The sequence below is a fragment of the Rhizophagus irregularis genome, chromosome 8, assembly GCF_026210795.1.
Source record: "Rhizophagus irregularis chromosome 8, complete sequence".
Taxonomy (NCBI): domain Eukaryota; kingdom Fungi; phylum Glomeromycota; class Glomeromycetes; order Glomerales; family Glomeraceae; genus Rhizophagus; species Rhizophagus irregularis.
The window spans coordinates 1279502-1305656 of record NC_089436.1 but is presented as its reverse complement, the minus strand read 5'-3'; the positions used below and the strand labels follow the sequence as shown (position 1 = coordinate 1305656).

The window sequence follows — 26155 nt, the reverse complement described above, 5'->3', positions numbered from 1 at the left end:
ATTAAGGTTGTTCATAGAACACAGAAAAATACGACATACATTATATATGTATCGGTCGGCAAACCTGGAATATGTTAACATTTTTAGAGTTTACGCAATTCATTATTTTCCCGATAACAACTAAGGCTCCGAACTCCGAAGTATTATCCTTAAGTAAAATTCAATAATATAATTTTGACGTACTTTATTTTAAATTCATTTTTTCACCTTTTTGATAAAAACACAAATAACAGCCACTTAAAATTCCCAAAAATTCGAAATATTAATTTTAACTCAATTGTGTTGTGCAAACAAAAAAAAAATAAACGATAAATCAGTGATGCGAATTTATGTGAAACTTTTAGACATCAAGATAAGATGGAAAAAAAATAGATTTAACATAGATATTAGTTAAAACGTACTAAAAGAAGGGTAAGTACTATAAAGTATAAAATAAACATCAAAGTACAAGAATTAATCAAAAACTGAATAATTTTAGTCACATATTTTCGGAAAATCTTATTTTTGACAACTGAAATAATCGAATTTGGAAATCTTTGGAAATTATTAATCATTATTTGCGTTATTGTTTAAAAAAACCTTCAGTTGTTCATTCAATATAACGTAATGCGTAATGTAAAATATTTTCAGAGGTAATTACGTAATTTCGCATTTTATACATTATGTATTAAGATTATCCCTATTACTGGTTTCAGAAATTTTCGTGCACTACTACTTGTGTGTCATGCAAGAGGCAAATCTTATTAAATAATCGTTGCAATGTTACACCTTTTTTAATATCACACCAGATTTATTTGTCCTATAAACGGCGATAAAACAATATGAAGTACGAACTTATTGTATTCAAATAAACTAATTAAATTGATTAAACCTTTTTTTTTCTGGCAAAGCAACTAATAAATCTGATATAAATGCTATATGATTGAAGCAAGATGTCGCGGCTTTCAGAGCCTCTCTTATATATATACATATATATTTCGAAAGAAAAAAAAATAATTGTATAAAGCAATTTTTTTTAAAAAAAAAGAAAATAAAATAAAAAAACAAAGCTGAAGGTCATGCATTTATTCGATCCGACCCTCGAATCTCAGGATTTCACTATAAATAGTGCACCATATGGAAATTGTCCAGATTGTAGAAGGCAACGAACTTCCGCTGCATGGTGTAAAAATTGCAATATTGCAAATTTGAAAGGAAAATTTAATAGTTGGACCAGCGGAAACTCTATGATAGATGAATTCATTCAGTACACTCAATTAAATGCAAACGATAATACGTACCTTGAGTGGATTGATTTTAATCAATTCAATTTAGTTAAGAATACTAATAAACGAGGTGTTTTTAGCTCAATTTATTCCGCAATATGGATGGAAGGCCCAATCTGGATTCTGGACGAAGAAGCTGAAGTATGGACTCGTGATGGTCCAGTCAAAGTCATCCTAAAACGATTAGATAATTCTCAGAACATAAATCAAGATTTCGTAAATCAAGTAAGTGTGTAAATAAAAACGCCAAATGGCTGAAAATTTTTATTATTGGTCAAACTTAATTATAAATTTAATTGGCTAAAAATTTGTTTAACCAAAAGTTATATAGATATTATAAATGCCTGCAAAGTAGATCACTTGCAGATTATTTTGGCATGACTAAAGATCCGACATCGTGTTACATGTTCGTCATGAGATATTATGAAAATGGGAATTTATATTCGTATCTTGATGAATCCACGAGAATCCTTTACTGGAGAGATATTGTAGATCTATTATGGGCCATATCAGCTGGTCTTAATTTTATTCATGAACGCGATCTTACTCATGGAAATTTACACGGGGGGAACATACTGGTTGAGGATAGCGAAATGGATTCAATAGATGCTAAAATTGCGGACACAGGATTACACGGTCCTGTTGATGAACAAATATCTTCTATACAAATTTACGGCGTAATACCTTTTGTTGCTCCTGAAGTCTTTAATGGATATACATTAACTAAAGAGTCTGACATATACAGTTTCGGCATGATCATGTGGATGCTATCAGCTGGTATACGCCCTTATTGTGATAGACCTCATGATTCACAACTTATACAAGAGATTTGTTCAGGAACCAGACCGAATATAGTCAGTGGAACTCCACCTGTTTTCACTAGATTAATGTTACAATGTTTAGATACTGATCCATCCAATAGACCGACAGCATCTCAACTTTGCGAATGTTTAGGAAATTGGGTCACAACAATATGCGACGATCCTTATCCATCGGATTTATCCAATCAATTTAACGTTGCCGAAGAAATTAAATTCTCAAGCTTAGAACAATTGCATTTTAACACTTTACCATGTCATGAAAGAGCTATCTATTATAGTCGACTGTTAAATATTTCGGAACTTTAAGAAGGAATACATCGTAGTACAAATTTAAATAGAATATTAAAATCGTTAATAAAATTGAGGGTAGGAAAAGAATATGCCTTGATCGAAAAATATTATTTCGTAATCCGTTTAACCGCCGATTCGTTATACCAGAAATTTCTTTCTAAAATTCGTTTTATTATTTTTTTTCGTTTTATCATTATACTCAGCTCAACAATGCGCAAGTTGCTTTGAGATGAAGAATATAAGAATTTTGGTTATTTTTAGTTAAATATAAACGTTTTGAGTAGAAAATGTATTAAGATTTTTTGACTTTTTTTTGACAAAATAATTATGGACAAAGTGTTTGCCTCGCGGGTGCGTCATTAAAAATCTTTGCAGAATCACAAAGTCACAACTTAAATCGTAATTTTAACATTTATGGTAAATATTATATTGGGTGTTGTTATGAAATTAATTATGTATTTCTCACCTCTAAGGATCTTTAACACAAAGATTAAGATTAATTTGACAATTTTCGGTCACATCAATTAAAACTTAAGTTAAATTGTTAACATTTCTATGTCCTATATATCATATGTCAAAAATTTAAATATAAAAAATATAAAAAAAAAAATAAGTCGACATAACAAATTTAATTTATTCAGAAAAATGATCATATTTCTGAGTTTCTTCAGAAGGAAAATTATCATTTATCAGAGTTTTTTCCAGAATTTTTTTATAGGGATAAGTTCTTTTGATAATATTGAATGAACTATCTTGCTTTTATTGTTTTAATAAAAATAGATTGAAGTTTCGATTATCTTTGTTAATCTTTACTATTTTTAAATAGTTAAAGAGTTTAACGTTTTTTATATATTCATAGTATTTATCAAAGTTATAATTGAGAGGTGTTCTTTATTAATATATATTTAGCATGATATTTAATAATATCAAGATGATGAATGAGATGATGAGATAATAATGCGTGTAATTTTTAGACATGATGTTAAATGATGATACAGCCGTTTGGCATTTTATATATTTCCGTTAAACATATTTTAATCACATCCGTACTAAAACTTAAATGGCTACATTAAATGTGCATAATCGATAAGAATAGATTTTCATGTGTAAATAATGTATAGTTATCTACTTATATTATATTATTTATATTATATTATTTATATTATATAATCATTTTGTTTATACAGTCAACTAATCTTAATTTATCATCTGATGATTTGACAGGTTATGTAGTACAAACTGTAGGGTTAGGGAATATGCAGCTAATAAGTCGTCTAACGTGTAAATTATCCAATCAATTTTAAAATGACGGTTGTTAAAAATCCTTGTTTACAAAATAAGCGATTCCAAGCTATTTTTTTTTAAAAGAAATTCATCATTAACTGTTATAATATCAAGACATGATGCACAGAAGAGGCAATAGTCGGCCAAACAAAATATGAATCATTAACATGTTCTTAAACGGCATATTTGTTAAAATAATTTCAATATATTTACGTACTTTGGCTAGAAAATTGTCAAATGTACCTTACAAAGCTGTGAGAAGGCGACTAAATTAATGAGCTTGGTTATAAAATGTTTTACCAATTGGGACACTAATGTTTATTATGGCAGTTCAGATGGGTTCAAAAATCAATTAAATAACTGTTAGAAAATTACATTAGTTGTCATGAAATAGCGTTCCAGTTATTTGAGAATACAATTAAACAATGATATAAGGGTTTTAAACCAATTCGGCCTCTTCCTAAAATCGACAAAAAATCTTGACATGGGAAAAAATATTTGTTTTGCCTTACACAAATTATAGATTCAAAATATTAAGTCGAAATTTGCAGAATGTTTTGGATAAGATAGAAATTTCAATATATAAATCCTGTCGAGATGTTAAACATAATGTAGAAAAACGATCATTATGAAATACTAATGAATTACAACAATATATGTGAGAGACAATCCTAGAGTTTTTTGAAAACTGATATCAGTTTTAATTGGAGTAAAAGGATTCCTTATTAATTTTATAAAATTATATCAATGAAAGGTAAGTTTTCGAGTTTTATTGCCCGCATTGTATATGAAAACTTTTATTCAGTTCATATTAAATATTAATTTTATAGATTTAAAAGATGGTATAGACATCAATAATATACTAGTAGGATTTTCTCAGTAAGAAACAACATACTATGTCAAAAAGTAAAAATTTTTTATCGTATTGAATTAATTAATGATACGATACGATAAACGTTGTGGAACTTTGCAGCTATGCTTTTTAATGCTAAATGTTAAGCTTAAAGAGATTACGTAATGTTTACTCATTTCTTTCTTCTTTCTCAAATTGGTCTAAAAAATAATTTTTATATATATCATATAAGTTATAACATTGCGGCGGATTTATGAAATTTGGCAAAAACCCTGCGCCCTCGGGAATTAAAATTGATTTACAGAAACATTAACTGGAAAAATTGGTTAGATAATGGGAAAATTGGTTAGACGCAAGATTTGGGATACAAAAAAATTTTTTAGAGCTCATTTTTGACTGTTCACTAACTTGAATAGAAATTTGGTGACTAAAATACTGTTAAATATTTATTTAATTTGACATGACGGACAAATTTTGGGGTATTTCATAAATCCGCTATGATGATACGGTTAAATGTACTAAGAAACTCAAATTTATAATTACGTAAACTTTTTATCGATAGTTTCTTTATTTTAAATAAACTCAATCAGCTATTTAAGTTAAAGTCTTCCAAAAACTTTTACGACTTTTTATTAAAAATAAAACAATATAATAATCACAAATTTTAAAAATTTTTTTATGGGGGTGTTACGCTATGATCACACTAAATTGAAACCAGCGATAATATTTTCTATTTCTTTATTTTTAATAGAATCTATTTAATATTTTATTGATAGTGTACTTACTGTATTGGATTCATTTTGATAGTAAAGGTCCATATGAAAAAGATGATCAACGCTACATATTATTTATCTAATATTGTTTGGATCCTGAATAAATCATTTAAAGCTATATACTAACAATACGCTCAATGTTTATCATGATCATCAAATCGATCTTTAGATCAGCTACTTTATTTTTTTGATCGGCGGAGGCATCAATATAAATAATATATATGTACTGATCTCATCATATCATATCCACATACATACGTGTCGCATTTAGTAATAATGCATTGTATTTAAATTAAATTTTCAAGACGTCATCTCGTAGATGATTATCGTTTTTTTTTATGATCGTTGATTTTTTCCTAAAAAAAAAAATAATTAAAATTAAAAATAAAATCCTGTAAATAAATAATAAAATAGAATTATTATATTTGAATAAAAAAAAAATAAATAATTTTATTACTATTTTTATTTATTTTAAAAATTTTAATTTTAATCATATGAAATATTATTGATTTTTTACTGTTAAGATAAATTTCTTAAGATTAAAAAAAATTGCTATTTTGGATGAGAAATTAAATTATTTATAATTGAGGATATTAATTATTTTATATATTAAGAAAGAAAATATTCTTTTTTTTATCATAATGAAACTTACAGTTTGTTATTTGGGGGTTTTCATTTTATTACTATTTCAAGACTAATAAATTTTTTTATCCTTTATTAAATATTTTAAATTGCTGATTCAGTTTATTTAAAAATATGAAAAAGAACTAACGCACGAAAAGGCGACTATGAATTTGGCTGTATACTGTCTATAAAATAATATTAAAAATAAAAATGAGTAATCATTACATAATTTCTAAACTTATCATTCGACATTAAAAAAGCATAATCTCATCGTATCACTAATCAATTGATTATGATTAAAAAAAAAAGATTTCTCTTTAGTATGAAATTATTTTAAGATACATAAAAATTAGACAACTATAATTAAAAAAAAATCTAGATATCAACTAAATCGACTTGCCTTTCTTCTTCATTTTCATTTCTCCCTATATTACCATTTTTAATTTCCGCATAGAAATTATTCATATCCTTTAATAAACAAAATTCTTCCAATTTCATAACATGTAGACACCAGAGAAATTTTCTTTGATGACAAAAAGTATATTGAAACAATACATTTCTTTACTTCAGAATAAAATGATGTCCAATAATCTGCTAGTAAAGTGATTGGCAACAAATTATAATAAACTTTGGATAAACTCTTGATCTCATTCCTGTTGCATCAAATAAAAAAAACTTGTTCTCTTTGCTGGAGAATGTATATCCATTGATTACTACTTCGAGTCCATCAACTCCCTATTATAATAAATATCATATTTTTAAATTAATAAATTTACTACAATTATTACACAAATCCAGATTCTAATTAAATAACGAGTAACATATCTCGAAGTTTCTTTCATGAAGGATGATCTGTCAACGTTCCAACTTGATATCCCCATTCAGTACTATTACTCCATGGAATATGATTTATAGATACCAACCCACCTAATTTATGAACATAATTTATTATTCTTCTAACCTTTCATCTGAAGAAAAATCTGGAAAATCATCTAGTACCGTTTCATTTATACCAATAAACTGCATATTGGAGTCGACAGGAACTATTTAAATAAAAAAAAGGTTAATGTTATTAATAATTAGTTAAATGAATTTATTTTAATATAATTAAAATTAATTAAGAATTAATTTTATTCTTTTTTTACCTATATTCCATTACTGGCATTACAGTGACCGAATCATTAATTATATTTTGCACGTGAAATTCTTTGGGCTACTAAAGCACCTTCAATGTTATTATGATCACTTACAATTATAGCATTACATTCATTAGCTATTTATTAATTATCGAAGTAGAAAATATTTAAAATTTTTTTTTTAAATTTAAGAATTAAATAAATATATTTTTACCTATTGCCCATTTTAATAATGTACTCGGAGTTCATTCGACTATCAGAAAATTTTGAAAATCATTATCTATTGGAGTCATATAAGATCTAGGATCAAATCTCCGATTAAATTCAATATCAGAATAATCATTTGAATCGGGTATAGCTTTATATTTAAAAATAGTCAAAAAAGTGAAAAGAAATACAAGGATAAGGATAAACTGTGAAAAACGTAATAGTACATCACGTAAATATAATCGAATTTTTAACGGTATCTTCATTTCACTTAAAACTGGTCCAATACCACCACTCAACCGATGACGCTGGTTTTGTGGAGGTGAAGAAGTTGTTGGTAGAAGTGGAGTTTCAGGACTTATGTCAATTCCTGATGAGTCCAATGTATTATAATTTTGTGTAGGACGAGAAAGAAGTGCATTTTCCTCCTGGTCCATTTATATTTGAGAGAAAAAATAAGTAAAACTTCACCTTTACGAAAATAAAGCCATTATCGTAGTTTTAAAATATAATAGTGAACTAGTTACTGCCCGTTGCAGTTACACGTGACTTCTGATACTCTATTCTAATTTTACTGGATTTTCTGGTAAATTCTAATAATCCGGTATTAAATTTTTTTCCGGACGAATAACAGCTGCCTAATTTTAAATAAACACTAATGGCCGAGAATTTTTATTTTGGTTATAAAATTTTGTCAATAATTTCTTTGCAAATTGTTTTGGCTTAACTAAAGATTCGACATCATGTTGCATGCTTATTATAAGATATGAAATGGGATTTATCTTGGGGAGTCCCGTATTGTAGATATCATGCATTAATTGTTCAAAATTTAATTTGAGTATTTGAGTTTAAATCTGGTTCATATAAATTTGTTATAGCATTATTTAAATTGAAAAGTACCATTGATGCATACTGTAAATGGTAATGAATTTGTTTTTTTGGAAGGTTCAGTTAGAGTTGGCGTAACGGAAAATATTTCATGCGACAATTACAAATTCAAATATAATTTTTAATATCTTTGATACTTCATCTCTTTTTAGTGGAATAGAAGTCCTTTTGGAATTCTCATATATTTATATTTCTATCAATACAGCCAGTGAAATGATATCGAGATAGTACTAAATCAAAAATATCTAAAGAAGTTAAAATAAATAAGATAATCCGTTACGTTTTCGTATACATATTTATTAATAATACGAGTTATCACTTATCAATTTATCGAGCCACAACAAACTTCGTTCCGTAAAGACAAGATAAATTTCAGCACAAGATTCTTTTGCAAGTAAATATTTATGAATGAATTTTCGTCAGATTATTCGGCGGAATTAGCGGAATTATATGCAAAAGGGTAAATAATGTAATACAGCAATAACCTATAGTCACATTAGTAAACGGGAGGATTACCATTATAGAGTTAAGTATTTAACCGTAATTAATTTACATTAAATAATAACTTTATCTTATTGTAAGCAGAAACGATGATTCGGGATAATTCGGAATACATTGCACGTCTCTTGGCATGATCGACATTCCGTGGTCGTGTAGATCATTCCTTTTTTGATAATTCCGGGCGGCATTACGTAATTTTGGCCCTGAAAAGGTACGTAGATCTCTTGTTACTCGGGTAAATATTACCAAATTTCGGTAAGTTTAAGCAGGATAACAAATTATTTTTTTTTCCTCGAAAGCGGATACTGGATACAAAATCAAATTACGTGCAACATATACTATAAAACACATGTTTTCTTAACTATGCAGATAATAAATTGGCATTTGTGTACAGCATTAATAATTTTAGCTGTGATCCCTGTCGCACTAAGTGTCACCCATGATCACCTTCATACTAATTTTTAAAAATTGCAAGTGATTAGCTGTTTATAAATGACCGGGAATCTTCGTTTACTTATTTCCCGGGCCCCATATAGATAGCCGGGAAATTACTAATTTTAGTTTATATTTAATGAGTGACACGCTCCAAGGAATTACCCATTTATTTCATGTGAAGGGGCCTATTATTCCCCCATGAAATAAAAATACTAATATTTAAGTTTTTTATGTATCTAATAAATTCTTTTTTCGGAGTTCCCCGAAAACCTTTATAAGTTAAATTAAGGTTGTTCATAGAACACAGAAAAATACGACATATAACTTCGATCGGCAAACCGGAATATATTAACATTTTTAGGGAGAGTTTACGCAATTCACCGATAACAATTAAGGCTCCGAAGTATTATCCTTAAGTAAAATTCAATCATATAATTTTGACGTACTTTATTTTTTCACCTTTTTGATAAAAACACAAAAAACAGCCACGTAAAATTGCCAAAAATTCGAAACATTAATTTTAACTCAATTGTGTTGTGTAAACAAAAAAAAAAGAAAAAATAAATAAATAATAAATCATTGCCTTTTCATGCTAGCTTGTAATGTAACAGTTGAAAAATCAAAAGAAAAAAATTATAATTCGTATCTCTTATCGCTATTTCCGAGACGCGTGTAATAAATTTTTAAATTTTGTGCTGCGATAAATTACTCGACATTTTAAATACAATATTCTTTTTTCTCTCGTTGCTCATGTAATGTGATGCGGATTTCTGTGAAACTTCAAGATATCAAGATAAGATGGCGATGATTATCAAGAAAAAAAAATAGATTTAGATATAATAAAACGTTTCGAATTTTAAGTGTTTTGCTACCTAAAAAAATGGTAAACATAAAGTATTAAATAAACAACAACAAGAATTAATCATAAGCTAAATAATTTTAGTAACGTATTTTCGGAAATCTTTTATTTTTGACAACTAAAATAGTCGAATTTGGAGATCTTTGGAAATTGATTAATCATTATTTGCGTTATTGTTTAAAAAACCTTGTTCATTCAATATTCGCATGTAAAAAGTGCGATCAAAATGCGATTACCTCGTGGCATTCTTGACGTTAAAAAAATGTTGCTATTTCACATGGTTTCATGGGCATTATTCCTAAAGATAGTTTTTTCGTAGTTAAAGTAGTTAATGTAAAATATTTTCAGAGGCAATTACGTAATTTCGCATTTATACATTATGTATTAAGATTATCCCAATTACAGGTTTCAGAAATTTCGCCAGCACTCATGCACTTATATGTCATGCAAGAAGCAAATCTCGTTGCAATGTTACACCTTTAAAGATTTTTTTTTATTATTATTACATACACCCTTTAGATTTATTTGTCATAATTATAGAAATCTTATTTAAACTGCGATAAAAAACAATATGAAATACAGACTTATTGTACTCAAATAAACTAATTAAATTGATCAAACTTTTTTTTTCTGGCAAAGCAGCTAACATATCTAATATAAATGCTTTATGATAGAATGTCGCGGCTTCCAGAGCCACCCTTTTATTATTTTTTTTTTCGGAGAAAAAAAAATAATAAAAGCAAATTTTCCAAAAAAGCAAATAAAAGAAAAAGCAAATAAGCTGGAGGTCGTGCGTTTGTCAGAACCGGCCTCCGGGTCTCGGGATTTCGCTATAAATAGTGCAAATAATAAAGCTCTATCATATGGAAATTGTCCAGATTGTAAAAGCCAACGAACTTCCACTGCATGGTGTAAAATTTGCGATATTTCAAATTTGAAAGGAAAATTTTATAGTTGGACCAGCGGAAACTCTATGATAGATGAATTCATCCAGTACACTCAATTAAATGCAAATGACAGTACGGACTACCTTGAGTGGATTGATTTTAATCAATTCGACTTAGTTGAGAATACTAATAAACGAGGTGCTTTTAGCTCAATTTATTCTGCAATATGGATGGAAGGCCCAAGTTGGAATTTGGACGAAGAAACCGAAGTATGGACTCGTAATGGTCTAACTAAAGTCATCCTAAAGCGATTTGATAATTCCCAGAACATAAATCAAGAGTTCGTAAATCAAGTAAGTATATAAATAAAAACGCCAAATGGCTGAAAATTTTTATTATTGGTCAAACTTAACTGTAAATCTAATTGGCACAATTTGGGCTAAAAATTTGTTTAACCAAAAAGTTATATAGATATTATAAATGTTTACAAAGTGGATCACTTGCAGATTATTTTGGCATGACTAAAGATCTGACATCGGGTTACATGTTCGTTATGAGATATTATGAAAATGGAAATTTATATTCGTATCTTGACGAATCCATGGGAGTCCTTTGCTGGAGAGATATCGTAGATATGTTATGGGCAATATCAGCTGGTCTTAATTTTATTCATGAACGTGATCTCATTCATGGAAATTTGCACGGAGGGAATATACTAGTTGAGAACGAAATGGATTCAATAGATACTAAAATTGCAGACACAGGATTACACGGTCATGTTGATAATCAAATATCTTCTAAACAAATTTACGGCGTAATACCATTCGTTGCTCCCGAAATCTTAAATGGATATACACTAACCAAAGAGTCTGATATATACAGCTTCGGTATGATTATGTGGATGCTATCAGCTGGTGTACGCCCTTATTGTGATAGACCTCATGATTCACAACTTATACAAGAGATTTGTTCAGGAACCAGACCGAACATAGTCAGTGGAACTCCACCTATTTTCACTAAATTAATGTTGCAGTGTTTGGATGCTGATCCATCCAATAGACCAGCAGCATCACAGCTTTGCGAATATTTAGGAAATTGGTTTATAGCAATTTGTGATGACCCTGATCCATCCGAATTATCAAATCAATTCAATGCCGCAGAAGAAGCTAAATTCGCAAATAGAGATAAATTAAGATTTAATATTATACTGCGTCATGAAAATGCCATTTATTTTAGTCGCCCGTTATTACATTCCATATATTAATATTATATACTGGAAAATATATTAAAATCATTGTCTAATTTTATTCGAGTAGTTGTTCAGGAACCGGACCAAATATAGTTAGCGGAACTCTACCTGTTTTCGCTAGATTAATGTTACAATATTTGATGCTGATTCATCCAATAGACCAACAGCATCTCAACTTTACGAATGCTTAGGAAATTGGGTCACAGCAATATGCGACGATCCTGATCCATCCGAATTATCAAATCAATTTGATATTGCTGAAGAAATTAAATTCTCAAATTTAGAACAATTACATTTTAACATTTTACCATGTCATGAAAAAGCTATATACTACTGTCGACCATTAAGTTTTTCGGAACTTTTTTATATGGAAAAATGTAAAAGGGGATCGTTTATCGTATCGCGAATTCGTTATCATTCATCTTTTGCATGAATACAGATACTGTCGTTAGTAAAATTACGGTAAGAGAAAATTGGCCTTTATCGAAAATACCTTTATTTCCGTTTAACACCGGTTCGTTATATGTAAATTCCTTTTCTTTGTTCCTCCAAATTTCGTTTTATTCGTTTCTTTTTTCGTTTTGTCATCATTCGTGAAAATCACAAAATCACAAACTAAATCGTAATATTAATATTAACATTTATGGTAAATTCTCTTCGAACGTTTTTATGTAATTAATTATGTAATCCACACAATTTTTTAAGAATCTTCAACAAAAATTTAATTAAGATTAATTTGACAACTTTTCGTTCACGCCGAATAAAAATCAAAATTTAAATCTATTTTTAACTGAAAATGGAAAAGGTCCGCGTTTTACTAAAAACTATATCAATTTACTCATTTTTATCAAGAGTATCAATCTAAGCTAATTGTAGGAATATACGTATTATCTGTGATACAATAAGATTAACATAATCTGTTTATATCTCAAAAGACAATGTTATCTTATCCCATATTGTTATCATTGATAATATTTAATGAGCTATCCTGCTTTTATTATTTTAATAAAAATATATTAAAGTTTCGATTATCTTTGTTAATCTTTACTATTTTAAATAGTTAAAAAGTTTAGTTATAATTAGCATGATATTACTAATAATAACAAGATGATAATTAAGATGAGATAATAATGCGCGTAATTTTTATAGATATGATGTTAAATGGTGTTAAATGATGATACAGCAGTTTGGTCTTGATAATTTATATATTCCCATTAGACGTATTTTAATCACAACCGTACTAAACTTTAACGGCATATTAAATATTTATATTATTTATGTTATATAATCATTTGTAGTATAAACTTCAGGGTTATCTGATATGCATGTGTCAGTCACGGGATATATTTTTTTCTTTTTTTTATTTTTATTTATTATTTATTATTAGTTTATTTTTAGTTATGTTACATAGAGATATTTTTAGTTATTTAACGATTAGATAAAATCGGAAGCTTAGCGGTGGGAAAGTGGCTGACGGAATTAAAGGTGGCTTAATAGACAAATACGACCAATCGCCACATTTGGCCGGGAGGTGCGTGAGATTGGCCGGGTGGCAAATCTGTTCGATAGTCAGATTCGCACCAGATTTTTAACGATTTAAAAAGGACCGATGGGTGAGGAGTAGTTTTGAGCAGTTCGTGTAGGTTGTATTTTCAAAAGATAGATATACAGATATCACAGAGCGCCGATAGAGGCAGTAATATCGTATTTTGTTCAAGTGTTAATAAACCCGCCTGTTTGTTTCCGATTTATTACAACTCGTTTGTTTCTTTAAAGTGTTTATTATCTTTTATTGACCTTTTGTTACATATTGTTTTATTACTTATACACCATTTAAGTCCGATTATAAACAGATTAATATATACACGTTTCACTTCGTTATCATTTATTTATCAATTGCTTATTGTTTGCACATGCATTAACCGATTTGCTTTAACGCCTGATATCTAATGAACGTCATATTACCCTGTCATTTGTTAACCGATCCTTATATTTCTTTCTGTTACCTGACCGAACGCCAAAAACCGGTGGTAACACATGCGCAGTTTTTTTTTTAAAAGTTCAACTCATAAATTTTTATAATAAAAAAGATATAAAAACGCGAGTTACAACAATAAAGATCTAGCTAACTAGTTACTAAATAGTTGTGGGGGGAAGATTTAATTGCTCTACGAGGCTATCTAAGTCCCACTGCCGACCCATAACAACTTTCACCCACCTATCCGATGGACTACCGGAAGACATATCAACCTTAATAGCGTTATAACTAACAACTACTACTCCTTAAAATAACTACACTACTACTAATAAATTAAATTCTATAAATTTACCATAAGAAAAATAACAAAGCTGATATGCATGCGCATAACAGATAACAGTAATAAGTAGTAAGTTTTCTAAAATTTATCTTATTATCCCTTAATCATGACAAATACAGTAAATGGTATGAGGTTGGGGACGCATTTATTTCACCGAAAATCGTCTCACCGACAATCAACTTACCGACAGTCATTTCACCGACAGGGTCGTTTCACCTACAGTTGTTTTACCGACGATCATTTCACCGACAGGATCATTTCACTGACAACTAAAAATATCAGTAAAAAATACAAAAAAAAATAGCATTATAAACAATTTATTTATTTATTTTATTTTATTTTATGGATAGTAAGGAGAATTACAATGAAAATCACATCACTATTCTAACGAATAACTTCAGTTTGTCCAAATCAATATGGAGCGGACCCTTACTAGAAAAAAGAAAAAAGAAAAAAACTATTCAGGGCTCCGACCAAGCCTGAATAGACAAGAACAAGAAAGGTTCAGGATAATCTAGTAGTAGGTTGTGACAACGATTTGTAAAAAACTACTATACATAAAACAATCACGTAAATGATCCGTATTTTTCTTTCAAACCTAATGGTTGCCACCTGTAAATACTGTCAGAGGTGGAGTGGTTCACTCTATTCTAAATTGTTAAAAGGTTTAATTTAATCTACTATAAAAGGTATAAAATGACTCCTATGGATGAAATATAAAAAATATTACGTTAATAACGAAATATCTAAAAAAAAAAATAAACATGATTAACCATTGTTAATCCTTATTGCTAGAACCAGACTCCCCATTTTTTTACAATAAAAAACCATTGAATATTAAATTAATAATTGTGGCTATGTTATCGAATTACGGTAAAAGATTAAAATTCGGTGAAATGATTTTCGGTGAAATATACCGAACCCATGAGGTTGTGCCATCGTAGGCGTAATGGAAAAATATGCAAAGTTCAAATATAAATTTTTAATACCTTTGATATATCTATTCTTTTTAGTGGATAGAAGTTCTTGTTAGAATTCTTGTATTTTTAATATTCCAATTAATACTTTTTTTAGGTCAGCGAAATGATATCGAGATGGTACTAAAACAAAAATATTTAAAGGAATTTAAATAAAAAAAAGATAATCCGTTACGTTTTCGTATATTTGTTAATAATACGAGAGTCACATTAAATTCAGTTCCATAAAAACAGGATAAATTTTATAAATTTAAATTTCATAATATACTAACACAAGATTCTTATATAAGTAATGATGAATTTGTCGGAATTATATGAATAGGGTGCTTAATTATAACTTTTAATACAGTAAAGTAATGCATTGGTAAAACAGGCTGGAAAAATATTTAACCGTAATTAGTAATTTATAATCTAATATAACTTTATCTTATTGTAAGTAACAATGAGTCATGAGAGAAACTTTACAATTGGATGATTCCGTAACGGGATAATCCGAGATATACTGCACCGTTTTCTTTGTTACGAAGTTCTCAGAACTTCGATCGAAGCAATGTAGGGACCATTACGTTGCATGATTTGCTAAATCATTGCCACCGGATGGTATGCGAAGGGTAAATTGTATTAATTAGTAGTTAAAAATATATTTCCCAAATTCAAAATAATAATAATAAAATAAAAATTTTAGGAAAGAAATTAAATTTTAGGTAAATAAATTCAAAACCTATTTATGTGAAAACAAAATTATAATCGAACCAATAAAAATCAAATAGAATTAATTAAAATAAGAAGAACGAATTAAATTAATTCTTTCCAAAAGAATAATAGAACCAATTAAATTAAAAATCAGATGGATTAATAAAATAAAATTTCCCCAAAAATTGGATTTAGGTCTTCCTGACCGCTTCGTTGTCAGAATAACCTTTTGTACACATGTGATCTACATTACTAAAATAAGAAAGTAATTCCTTAGTAGTTAACATCATCCCGGAAAAAGAATCTTATTACTAAAATAAATTCTCCAATAGTTTAAGGTCATTTCGGATCGCAGTAAATTTAAAAATTAAATATAATACTGCGCCAAAATTAATCAAATAACGTGTAGATCCTCCCTTTTTTGATGATAGCAAGTGATATGTATAATTCGGGCCTTTGTAGCCACAAGACTTATTTCCGAGGTGAACGTAAAAAAGAATAAAATTAAATTTCGTTATCCCGTTTAAACTTTCTACATATTTAATTTGGAATCATTTCTTTAATTTTAATTATTATGCAATTAATAGATTGGAATGTGATAATTTTAGCTTGATTCAGAATTTTACGTCTGTAATACTATTTAATTAATAAAATTCTTTTTCTGGAATTCCCGAAATCTTTTTGTGACTTAAGGTTGTCCATTTTTTACAGGGCTAATTATTTTCCAGAGAACAATCCTGAATCCTGCCTGATCTACTGCAAGAAAATTTAATCATATAATTTTGACATACTTCACTTTATCATATCAATTTTTCATCTCTTTTGATAAATTGCCATGTAAAATTCCCCCCAAAAATTCTAAATATTAATCTGAACTCAATCGTATTGTGTAAACAAAAATAAATAAATAAATAAATATACTGTATTGCCTTTCGTGCTAGCTTTTAATGTAACAGTTGATAATCATAAAGAAAAAAAAGCTTATAATATTATATCTCACTTATCGCATTTGCTATCTGCAATGTGATGCGAATCTACTCTGTGAAACTTTAAATAATTTTAGTCATGTATTTTCGGAAAGTCTTATATTTTTGACTATTGAAATAGTCGAATTTGGAAATCTTTGGAAATTGATTAATCATTATTTGCGTTATTGTTTAAAAAACCTTGTTCATTCAATATTCACATGCAAAAAATGCGATCAAAATGCGATTACCTCGTGGGCATTCTTGACGTTAAAAAAATCTATTATTTCACATGGTTTCATGGGCATTATTCCTAAAGATAGTTTTTTTCAAAGTTAATGTAGTTAATGTAGTTTAATGTAAAATATTTTCAGAAGTAATTACGTAATTTCGTGTATTAAGACTATCCTAATTACAGAAATTTTCGCCAAAACTCATGCACTTATGTGTATGCACAAATGTACATCTTTAAATAATCATTGCAATGTTACCTTTTAAGATTTTTTTATTCCACCTTTTTAAGATTTTTATTTGGTCCTATAATTATCGAAATTTTATTTAATAAAACAATATGAAGTAGGACTTATTGTATTCTATGAGCAGATATTTTTATGCCAGAAGTCCACTATCTTCAGCGGGGGATCTGCTGTTTTTTGGCAGGTCCTCCGCTATTTTGCAGCAGTGACACAAATAGATCAGCAAAAAAGTTTCCTTTAATACAACTAATTAAGAATAAATATCTAATTTAATAAAAAAAAACGCCAAATGGCTTGTCGGTTGATATTTGCTCGAGATATAAGAAATAAAGTTTAAAAGTTTATTCCAAAATTTAAAAATCTTATGATAAAAAAGCAGACTGAAAAAAAAGGAAAACAAAAACGATAATATAATTTCTTTTTTTTTGATCAGTGATCTGAAAATGCAAACTGCAATTCGTCGGATTAATTTCAAATTATTATCAATCTTTATCATGAATAAGTAGTAACTTATACTAAAATCGATAAGGTTAGGCAAATGACACCCGGAAATGATTTTTCTTTTTCAAATTATTCATATCTATAAATTTTTCTTTTTTATATATATAACGATAAAACCAAAAAATCGTATCCTGGAGGATATATACAAATATTTTTTTTCTTTATTCTCCATTTCATTTTTACATAAGGCCACACAAATTCGAATTTTCGGTTCACTTCACCCGGCCGGGTCACTTTTTCAAATTTCAATAAAAAAAAGTTTATATATAAAAAATTTATCATGTGATCAGAACGTAATTTTATTGGCGGGTAAGTTTATCACGCGGCTGAGAACTTCTAGAGCGAAAATAAATTCCTCCCTTTTAAAAGTCAACCAATCAAATGTCACAATTTTATATATAAACTTTTTTTACTAATAAACAATAAACCCCGGGTCCCCGGGTCGATTTTAAATTTCAATGTTACGTGAACCGAAAAATTGAATTTGTGTGGCCTAATAGATAAATCTTCGAGTAGTAATACTGTATTTATATTTAAGAGATATAATTAACTGTTCTCATTATTTCATATAAAGACAATATGAATAATATGGATGAAAATTTACGACAATCGTTTATTTATAATAATTCCATTGAAACTGATGAATCATTTGATTTTTCTACCGCAATTCAACAAACTACGCAAAGTCAAGAATCTTCAATAACGTCTCATGGAAATATGACTGATATATCATGTAACTTTACTACTTTCGATATAGCAACGCATACTATGCAACAACAAGTATTAAACTATTTAAAGTTTTATTATTTTTCGCCAAATGATGTCAATTTTTATCTTGTAATTTGTAAAATCATTTTACAAGATACTTTTAATGACCATAATCATTATGATCATGAATTTTTTTACCAGCATCCAAGTTATCCCTCTATAAGATATCATGTTACTTGTAAATTACTTTCATACTCATTAGTAGAAACCATTTTGAATAATGAAGTGTGTGGAATGAATTTTGATACAAACCCGTTGTCTTTAGATCAAAAATTCAATCTTGAACATAACTTGAAACAAAAACTTTTCTATCGAATGATCTGTGATAGAAACACAAATGACGTCGGGAATAATGAAATGATAACACAAACCGTTTCATCAATGGCAGACAATCAAAATTATAATGATAGTGATTTTTCAAGCAATGAACATATTACTCACCAAGATACAAATGGACTGCCAACAAGAAGATTTCAATAATTTTAAGCTTCAACAAAATAATTTCATATAAATTCGTATTACGTCGGTATTATAAGCACAATATATAATTGGCTTTTGCTAAAATCATTAAGTAAAATTATGGTAGGAAAAAATTGGCATAGATTAAAAGAAAAATATTTTCCAATTCTTTTAACCCATTTTAACGCTGATTATTATAACCGAATTTCTTTTTTTAACTACGTTTTTTTTCGTTGTCATCATACATGAGGAATCACAAACTGAATTTCATCGTAATGTACTAGTAAATATTTCTCGAGTGTTGTTATATAACTAATTATGAATTTCTAAAATTTTAACACAAAATTCAATTAAGCTTTAACAAATTTTATTATTTTATTAGTTTAACAAGAAATCCTTATTCACTTTTTTTTTTTATTAATATTTTTACTAAGATTGCTTTAAGTTTTTGAATATTATTAAATATACATACAAATTTTAAATATATATTCAATTAAAATAATTACAATCAAATGAACTGTAAACCAATATCTAGGACTCCCATAAAAATATTTTTTAATTGAATAATAGACTAACAAAATAACCGTGTTTATACGTTGCACGTGATTAGATTTTAAACAATATCTACTTTTGAGAGTAAACGCAAAAAAAATAAAAAAAAAAAGAATTTGTTTGAACTTCTTAATCCATGAAATACAAATTAAAAATGATATATCGGCAATTTCCGAATTGTGAAACTAAACCTACTAGAAACATCTAAAATGTTCTATTCATAGAACTTCATAACGTAAACAAAATAATTAAAATGTGTATAATCGTAGTTCCGATGAAATTTCTGAACCCTGAGATAATCCTAATTAGGGATGTGTAAATAGGTTAACTACCGATTAACTGTTCAATGCTCAAATTTATGTCTAACCAGAAGCTAAAACCTGGATTGAAACTGGTTTGAAAATTAACTTTTTTATTTGAGGACGAATTAAAATTTAAAACGTGACCGTCCATATGATCAACAATAATTATGATAGACCAATTAAAATAACAATTTTAGATCACATGACATGATTTATTATATGTGTAACGTAAGATTTTTGTCACTAGCTACATGTCTATTAAACTGACGTTACGTAATATGTCATATATGTCACCGCACTAATAAATCCATTAACTGATTAAGTATTAACATTGATAACGTGGTGTAACGACACGATTTCTGATTTTCTTTATATTCATGTATATTCTTACTAAATCATTGACATTTATGTTAATAATATAAAGTAAAAGAATAAAAAAAAGTTATAAGCTGAATGTTTCGCAAATTCTCCCTCTCTACAGTTCACCCTCGCTATGGTGAATCTCATGGGCTGAAGATTAAAATTCGTTATAATGAGAAATTCACTATACTGGGGATCATTTTATTATATATAAAAAAAATCTGTACCTGAACTTTTCTTCATTATAGCAAGTTATTCACTATATAAAAATTCGCTATAGAGAAAGTGATCATATTTGAGTAAGGAAAATTTTTCTCCAGAGTTGCCAGAGTTGCATGGCCAAAACTTTTTAATTATAGAAACTAATATATAAAACCTTAACATAATTTATTTGAATATTTAAGATCTGTGAATATAACAATCATTTACAATATAATTGGTAATATTGAATTTAAATTGCCAGCAATTTATATTTTATAATTTTACTTACCAATTATGATATGTTAATATAATTTATATAATATATTTACAAAGTTAATCAAAAAGCTGACTATGAATAATTATAGGCGGTAAACTCAAAATACTACTACTTCCTACAACTATTTCCATTCCACGTCCTGAGTTAACCTTAAACAGCAATTTCTGATTTTCTGTTGCTTTGCTTTCCTTCTTGATATTATTGGTTGAATCCTTAATACAACAACTGTCCATAATACTTCTAATCGTTGATGGTATTGGAGTATCTATAAGGAATCGCAATTAAAGACATACGATTAATATTTTAATAATTTATTATTTAACCTTATTTTTATTTTATAATTTTTGCTTACAAATTATAATCTTTGTACTTAAATAGTTAACATCTAGAAAATTAAATATATAAAAATATTAATGAATTTATTATTTTCCTGAAAAACTCTTCTACAAAGTTTTCGAAAATTTACCAGATAAAATTCGACCATAGGTAAATTTCGGATTTATTTGTTTTGTCATAGATTGTAATCTAAAAGATCTGTCCTCTTCTGCAGCCTTAAATCCATATCTATCTTTACGATTTCCTTTAATTATTGAATTTGAAAAACTCCAAATTCTTTTATATACATCTTCCATATTAGGCCGTAAATTCGGATCTTCGTGCCAGCAATCTTGCATAAGTTTAGCAAAGGCTGGTGGTGTACCTTCAACTATATTTGGTCTCTTTCCTTTAATAATTTCAAGTTCAAGAGCTATATCTCGTATCATGTCAGAGAATGGTGTACGACAAGATGTTAATTCCCAAAGTATAATTCCAAAAGAATATACATCTGCAGCTTTTGAATATAATTTTTGTCGATGCACTTCAGGTGCAATATATTCGAATCTTCCGTAAACTTGATTCCTCGTTTGACTTGCTTCCTCTTTCAAACATAATCCTAAGTCCGCAATCCAAGTCCATGTGATTCCATAACATGTCACGTGATTCAGGATATTACCACTATGAAGGTCACAATGAATAAGCTCCTAGCAAAAATAAAATAAAATGCTCATTGGTAAATTTAGCAGTTAAAAATAATGAACAATATCTTTACAATTTATCTAAAACTTACTTTTCTATGGAGTTCTCTAAGAGCTTTAGCGATATCACGGGATAAACGAAGGATACGTTCCCATGTCAATTCTTGTTGATGCTTTTTAATATAAGAAGCCAAATCACCTGGAGATGAAAGAAAAGTTCGAATCAAATTGATGCAATATATAGATCACTTTAAATCGGGATAAGTTACCTTCATTTGCAAAGTTAGTAACCATCATATAATTTCCCGTATCCGGATTGCGAGTGACACCAAAGCAATGAACTATTCTCTTTATACCAACGCAAATTGAATGATACTCAACCTAAAAATTTTTTTATTGATAAAGTTAACAAAAATTAACTTTTTATTTTAATATTAAATAAATTTTATTCATACTTCTTTGAAGAATTCTTCACGTCTTTTAGTGATAATATCACACTTAAGAGTTTTAAGCGCAATCTTTCTTGGACCATAAGCAACCCATTGCATTTTCTCATCATCCCATTTCCATCTTGGACCTTCAATCCATGTGGCAGAATATACAATTCCGAATCCACCTTCACTAATTTTCTTAATATCTGTAAATTTTTCGTAAGGGATCCATTCAATATAATTCGTATGACTATCAGCATTTAATTGATTTTTCCTTATAATCTTATCTAATTCTTGATGTCCGCTACTCCAATTTGGAAAATCATCTTGAAGTCGTTTTATATCACATACAACACACCAATTAAAAGTGGATTCATACTTCTTTTTACAAACTTTGCACGAGTCACCTTTAGGATATTCATAAATTTCTTCTGTATTTGTATTTTCGTTACTAATAACTTTAATATCGTCGGGATTTAATTGAGAAGATAATGTTTTATCAAGGTACATTTCTTCAGAAGTAAGAGCGTGAAATAAAGCAAAAGCAAGCTCTCTCGTAAATCCGATTCTCATCAGTACAGCAAGTTGAATAAATAAAGGAAGAATTAACCGATTTTGACGAAAAACAAATCTCCATCTAACTAATTTCGTCAGGAATTTCACATTTTTAAGTATTTTAAAAATACTTAACAAAATTAGAGGATTATGATAATTGCAAGCCGGCATTTAGAATTAACGATTGTCTTTGTTAGTTCTCGCTTGTTTTCAAGCCATTTAAGAAATTGAAAAAGAAAAAAATAATTAGCAGGTGAATAAAATTCTCATGAAAAAAAAAAATAAAGTAAAATTACTAACCTTTATATATATATTAGATTGTCAACTATACTACGTGATACATGAAAAAATGGGAGTTACGTGTGACAAATGAATAAGTTAACCTGAAAATCATTAATTTCTAATTTGGTAAGTTATGAAAGTAATTTCTTTTGATTCGTTCATTTTTGTCTTACCATCACGCCAGAAATTTCTATTAAATAATTTTTAGTAAACCAAGATTTACATGGAAAATAACCTAAATTTACGTACAATATGAACAAAAATGGGTGAATATTAACTAACTGGGCTTAGTTAACTCAAGGAATTTTAAAAAAGAAAACATAATAAGAAACAATACAAAAAAAAAATATGAAGAATTAGAAAAATAATTAGAGAAAAATAATCGAAGGATATGGAACGATGTACGGGTAAAGTTTATTGTAACTTATATTATCTGTTATATAATAAAAAAAATTAAGTGTTTAATAATGAAATCTGATATGTATTTATTAAGAAAAATAGGGAGTAACCGTTAAGATATAAATTACATAATCAATAAAAACATGAAGTCTAGAAAATAAGAAAAACACAGATTATCATTCTAGATTTCAACTATACTAATTAAGGTTTAATTTTGGTGATCATTATTTTCAAAAAAGTAAAATTCGTAAAATTTCCACTTCTTTTTTTTTTTGACAAGCGCCACTTCTACGATAATGATACGATGAATAATTTACGAATTTATTATATAAATGCCATTTAAATTACAATTCTGGAAGTCACACAATTATAATCCGAAAAAAATATGCCATTTATGAAATTACTTAGTATTTTTTTGGATAAAAAATTCCACGTGAGTGATACCGTTGTACCATCTAAATAGGAAGGGTTGGGGAAAGCATTTGTGACACTGGGATTTTTAAGAAATCTATTCGTCCTATCAAAAATTCTTTTTCCGCCAAATTTAAAAAGGTTTAGATTGAAATATTTTCAAGCTTAAAAAGTTTATAATCATTTATATGAGTACGATTGCTACGATACACTCACCTGATGTCACGATAATATAAACAAACTTTCATCGGGATATTTCATCTATATAACATATGACCGGTAGTGATAACATTTGGTCATTATTGGTCATTTAAAACATAATAATATGATATTATACAAGATTGAGTTATTAAATGAAAAAAGTTTTTAGAATGGTGACCGGTGACTTCTTTATTATTCCTTGTTAGATTGTTAAACAAGTAGGTCGTCGATTATTTTTTTGGATACCAAATGTAAATCAACAAATATGTAAAATCGCCAAATTTATAATATAAATTTTCTTTTTTGGATTGTGTTGAATAGATTGAATAAAGAGAATAAACCGAAAAATACTTCAGAATAATCATATTTTTTTCTTATGTACAATAATTAAAAGTGAGAATGTCCAAATGATATTCGGGACGTCCACATATTCTCAAGTTTACCGCGACATTATCTTTTAGTGCTACATACTGTAGATTCTCGGTCCTATAGGGTCTTACAAATAAGTTATATTAAATATGTGCCACTAAAAAAATTCGAATAATCAGTGTCAGTATGTGTAACATTACAAACAATTCGCTTAATCCTTAGAATAAAGTTTCATTATTTTGTTTTTTTGTCATTAATATGTTAATTACAAAGTATTCCGGTCCTAGCTATCACAAAGGGACTTCCTAAGAAGTGCACCCTGTAGAAACTTTTATTATTCATCGTTCCACACCAACCCGCAGCAATAACTAGTATTCACGAGCTACACTATATGCTCCAACCCTCGTATAGCCCTATAAAAAATTTTTATCCGAATATTTCCATATTTCTCCGTAGCTTTCGTAAAAATTCCGTGAAAATGATACATTCACGGATATCCGTTGAAAATTTCCATGATTTAAGGCTGTAAATTCCATGAAAATGATACATTCACGGAAAAAACATGGAAATATAAACACGGATCAACATTTTTACAGGGCACCAAAAAAAAAATTACCAACCAGTTCCACTATGAGACTGCAACAAAGCTGGTACCCACAGGCTTACAAGGTAAGTATACTATGCTCCTGCCCATGCATAGCATCATGCTTCTCCAACGTACCAAAAATAAGGGAAATGTTTACATCTACATATTTCTTTAGATAGTTAAGCGTGATGACAAAAAAAGAATATAATAAATGAGTATTAGGGAGAGAAGTAGGAAAGGAGAAAAGGAGGGAGAGAAAGGATAAGGGAAGTGAAAAAGGGAGAAGAGGAAGCGAGAGTGGGAACAAAAGGAAGAAAAGAAGAGCGAGAAGAGCGAAAAAGAGAGAGAGGGAATAAAGGGAAGGGAAAGTAGAGAGAAAGAGAGAGGAAGAAAGGGAGGTAAAAAAGTCAGTTTTTCATTCCCGATTTCCTACATCAATAGGCTGCTTATTAGCGATTTCCGGAGAATTCTTGCAGAAATCTCAATTACTTAAGTAGATTCCTTATAAAAAAAGCATTACACAAACCTTTCATAGAACAATTAATAATAATTATTTTTATCTAATAATGCAGGAAAATCTCCGGTGATCAATGTCAATTTTCTTTTTTTAAGGGGTGGTTAGTTGTGTAAACGGTGGCGATCAGGAGATAATTATAATTTTTCACAGGAGTTAGCTGAACGTTTACAATTGAATATAAAGTAACAAAGGATAAATGAGATAATGAAGGATCGAATCATTAGAACGGTTATTTATTAAAGGTATTTTTAAATTTCAAAAAATTGAATCGTAAATGACAAAATACTCTACAAATATGGTAGGCCATTAGGTACATTAGAAAATAAATAAAAAAAGTAATAGAAAATTGGAATTTTTATAAAAAAATCTCTTTTTGATATTAGACAATAAACTCGCTTTTATTTTATAATTTTTATACTATAGCACAGGTTCTATTTCATTCGATTAGATATTTTATTTTTTGTGA

The 26155-nt window shown here is 28.4% G+C and overlaps 5 protein-coding genes across 5 annotated transcripts; 3 read left to right on the top strand and 2 right to left on the bottom strand.

The window, feature by feature from the left end:
• Nucleotides 1–1058: 1058 nt before the first annotated feature.
• OCT59_028167 (uncharacterized protein) lies at nt 1059–2392 on the top strand (the record flags this gene model as incomplete). Its single annotated transcript, XM_025309935.2, has 2 exons — nt 1059–1490; nt 1589–2392. 2 exons carry the CDS (start codon nt 1059–1061, stop codon nt 2390–2392), a joined length of 1236 nt encoding a protein of 411 aa, XP_025187947.2.
• A 4900-nt stretch (nt 2393–7292) lies between these two features.
• OCT59_028166 (uncharacterized protein) lies at nt 7293–7691 on the bottom strand (the record flags this gene model as incomplete). The annotated part of the gene is made up of 1 exon (XM_025324091.1): nt 7293–7691. The coding sequence occupies one exon, from the start codon at nt 7689–7691 to the stop codon at nt 7293–7295; it is 399 nt and encodes a 132-aa protein (XP_025187945.1).
• Nucleotides 7692–10604: 2913 nt separating this feature from the next.
• On the top strand, nt 10605–12506 carry OCT59_028165 (uncharacterized protein; the record flags this gene model as incomplete). Its single annotated transcript, XM_066147113.1, has 3 exons — nt 10605–11177; nt 11288–12066; nt 12233–12506. 3 exons carry the CDS (start codon nt 10605–10607, stop codon nt 12504–12506), a joined length of 1626 nt encoding a protein of 541 aa, XP_065993860.1.
• Nucleotides 12507–18582: 6076 nt separating this feature from the next.
• On the top strand, nt 18583–19251 carry OCT59_028164 (uncharacterized protein; the record flags this gene model as incomplete). Its single annotated transcript, XM_066147112.1, has 1 exon — nt 18583–19251. The coding sequence occupies one exon, from the start codon at nt 18583–18585 to the stop codon at nt 19249–19251; it is 669 nt and encodes a 222-aa protein (XP_065993859.1).
• A 1727-nt stretch (nt 19252–20978) lies between these two features.
• On the bottom strand, nt 20979–23095 carry OCT59_028163 (uncharacterized protein; the record flags this gene model as incomplete). The annotated part of the gene is made up of 6 exons (XM_025313162.2): nt 20979–21187; nt 21275–21307; nt 21389–21944; nt 22031–22137; nt 22208–22319; nt 22394–23095. The coding sequence occupies 6 exons, from the start codon at nt 23093–23095 to the stop codon at nt 20979–20981; spliced, it is 1719 nt and encodes a 572-aa protein (XP_025187942.1).
• Nucleotides 23096–26155: the final 3060 nt, after the last annotated feature.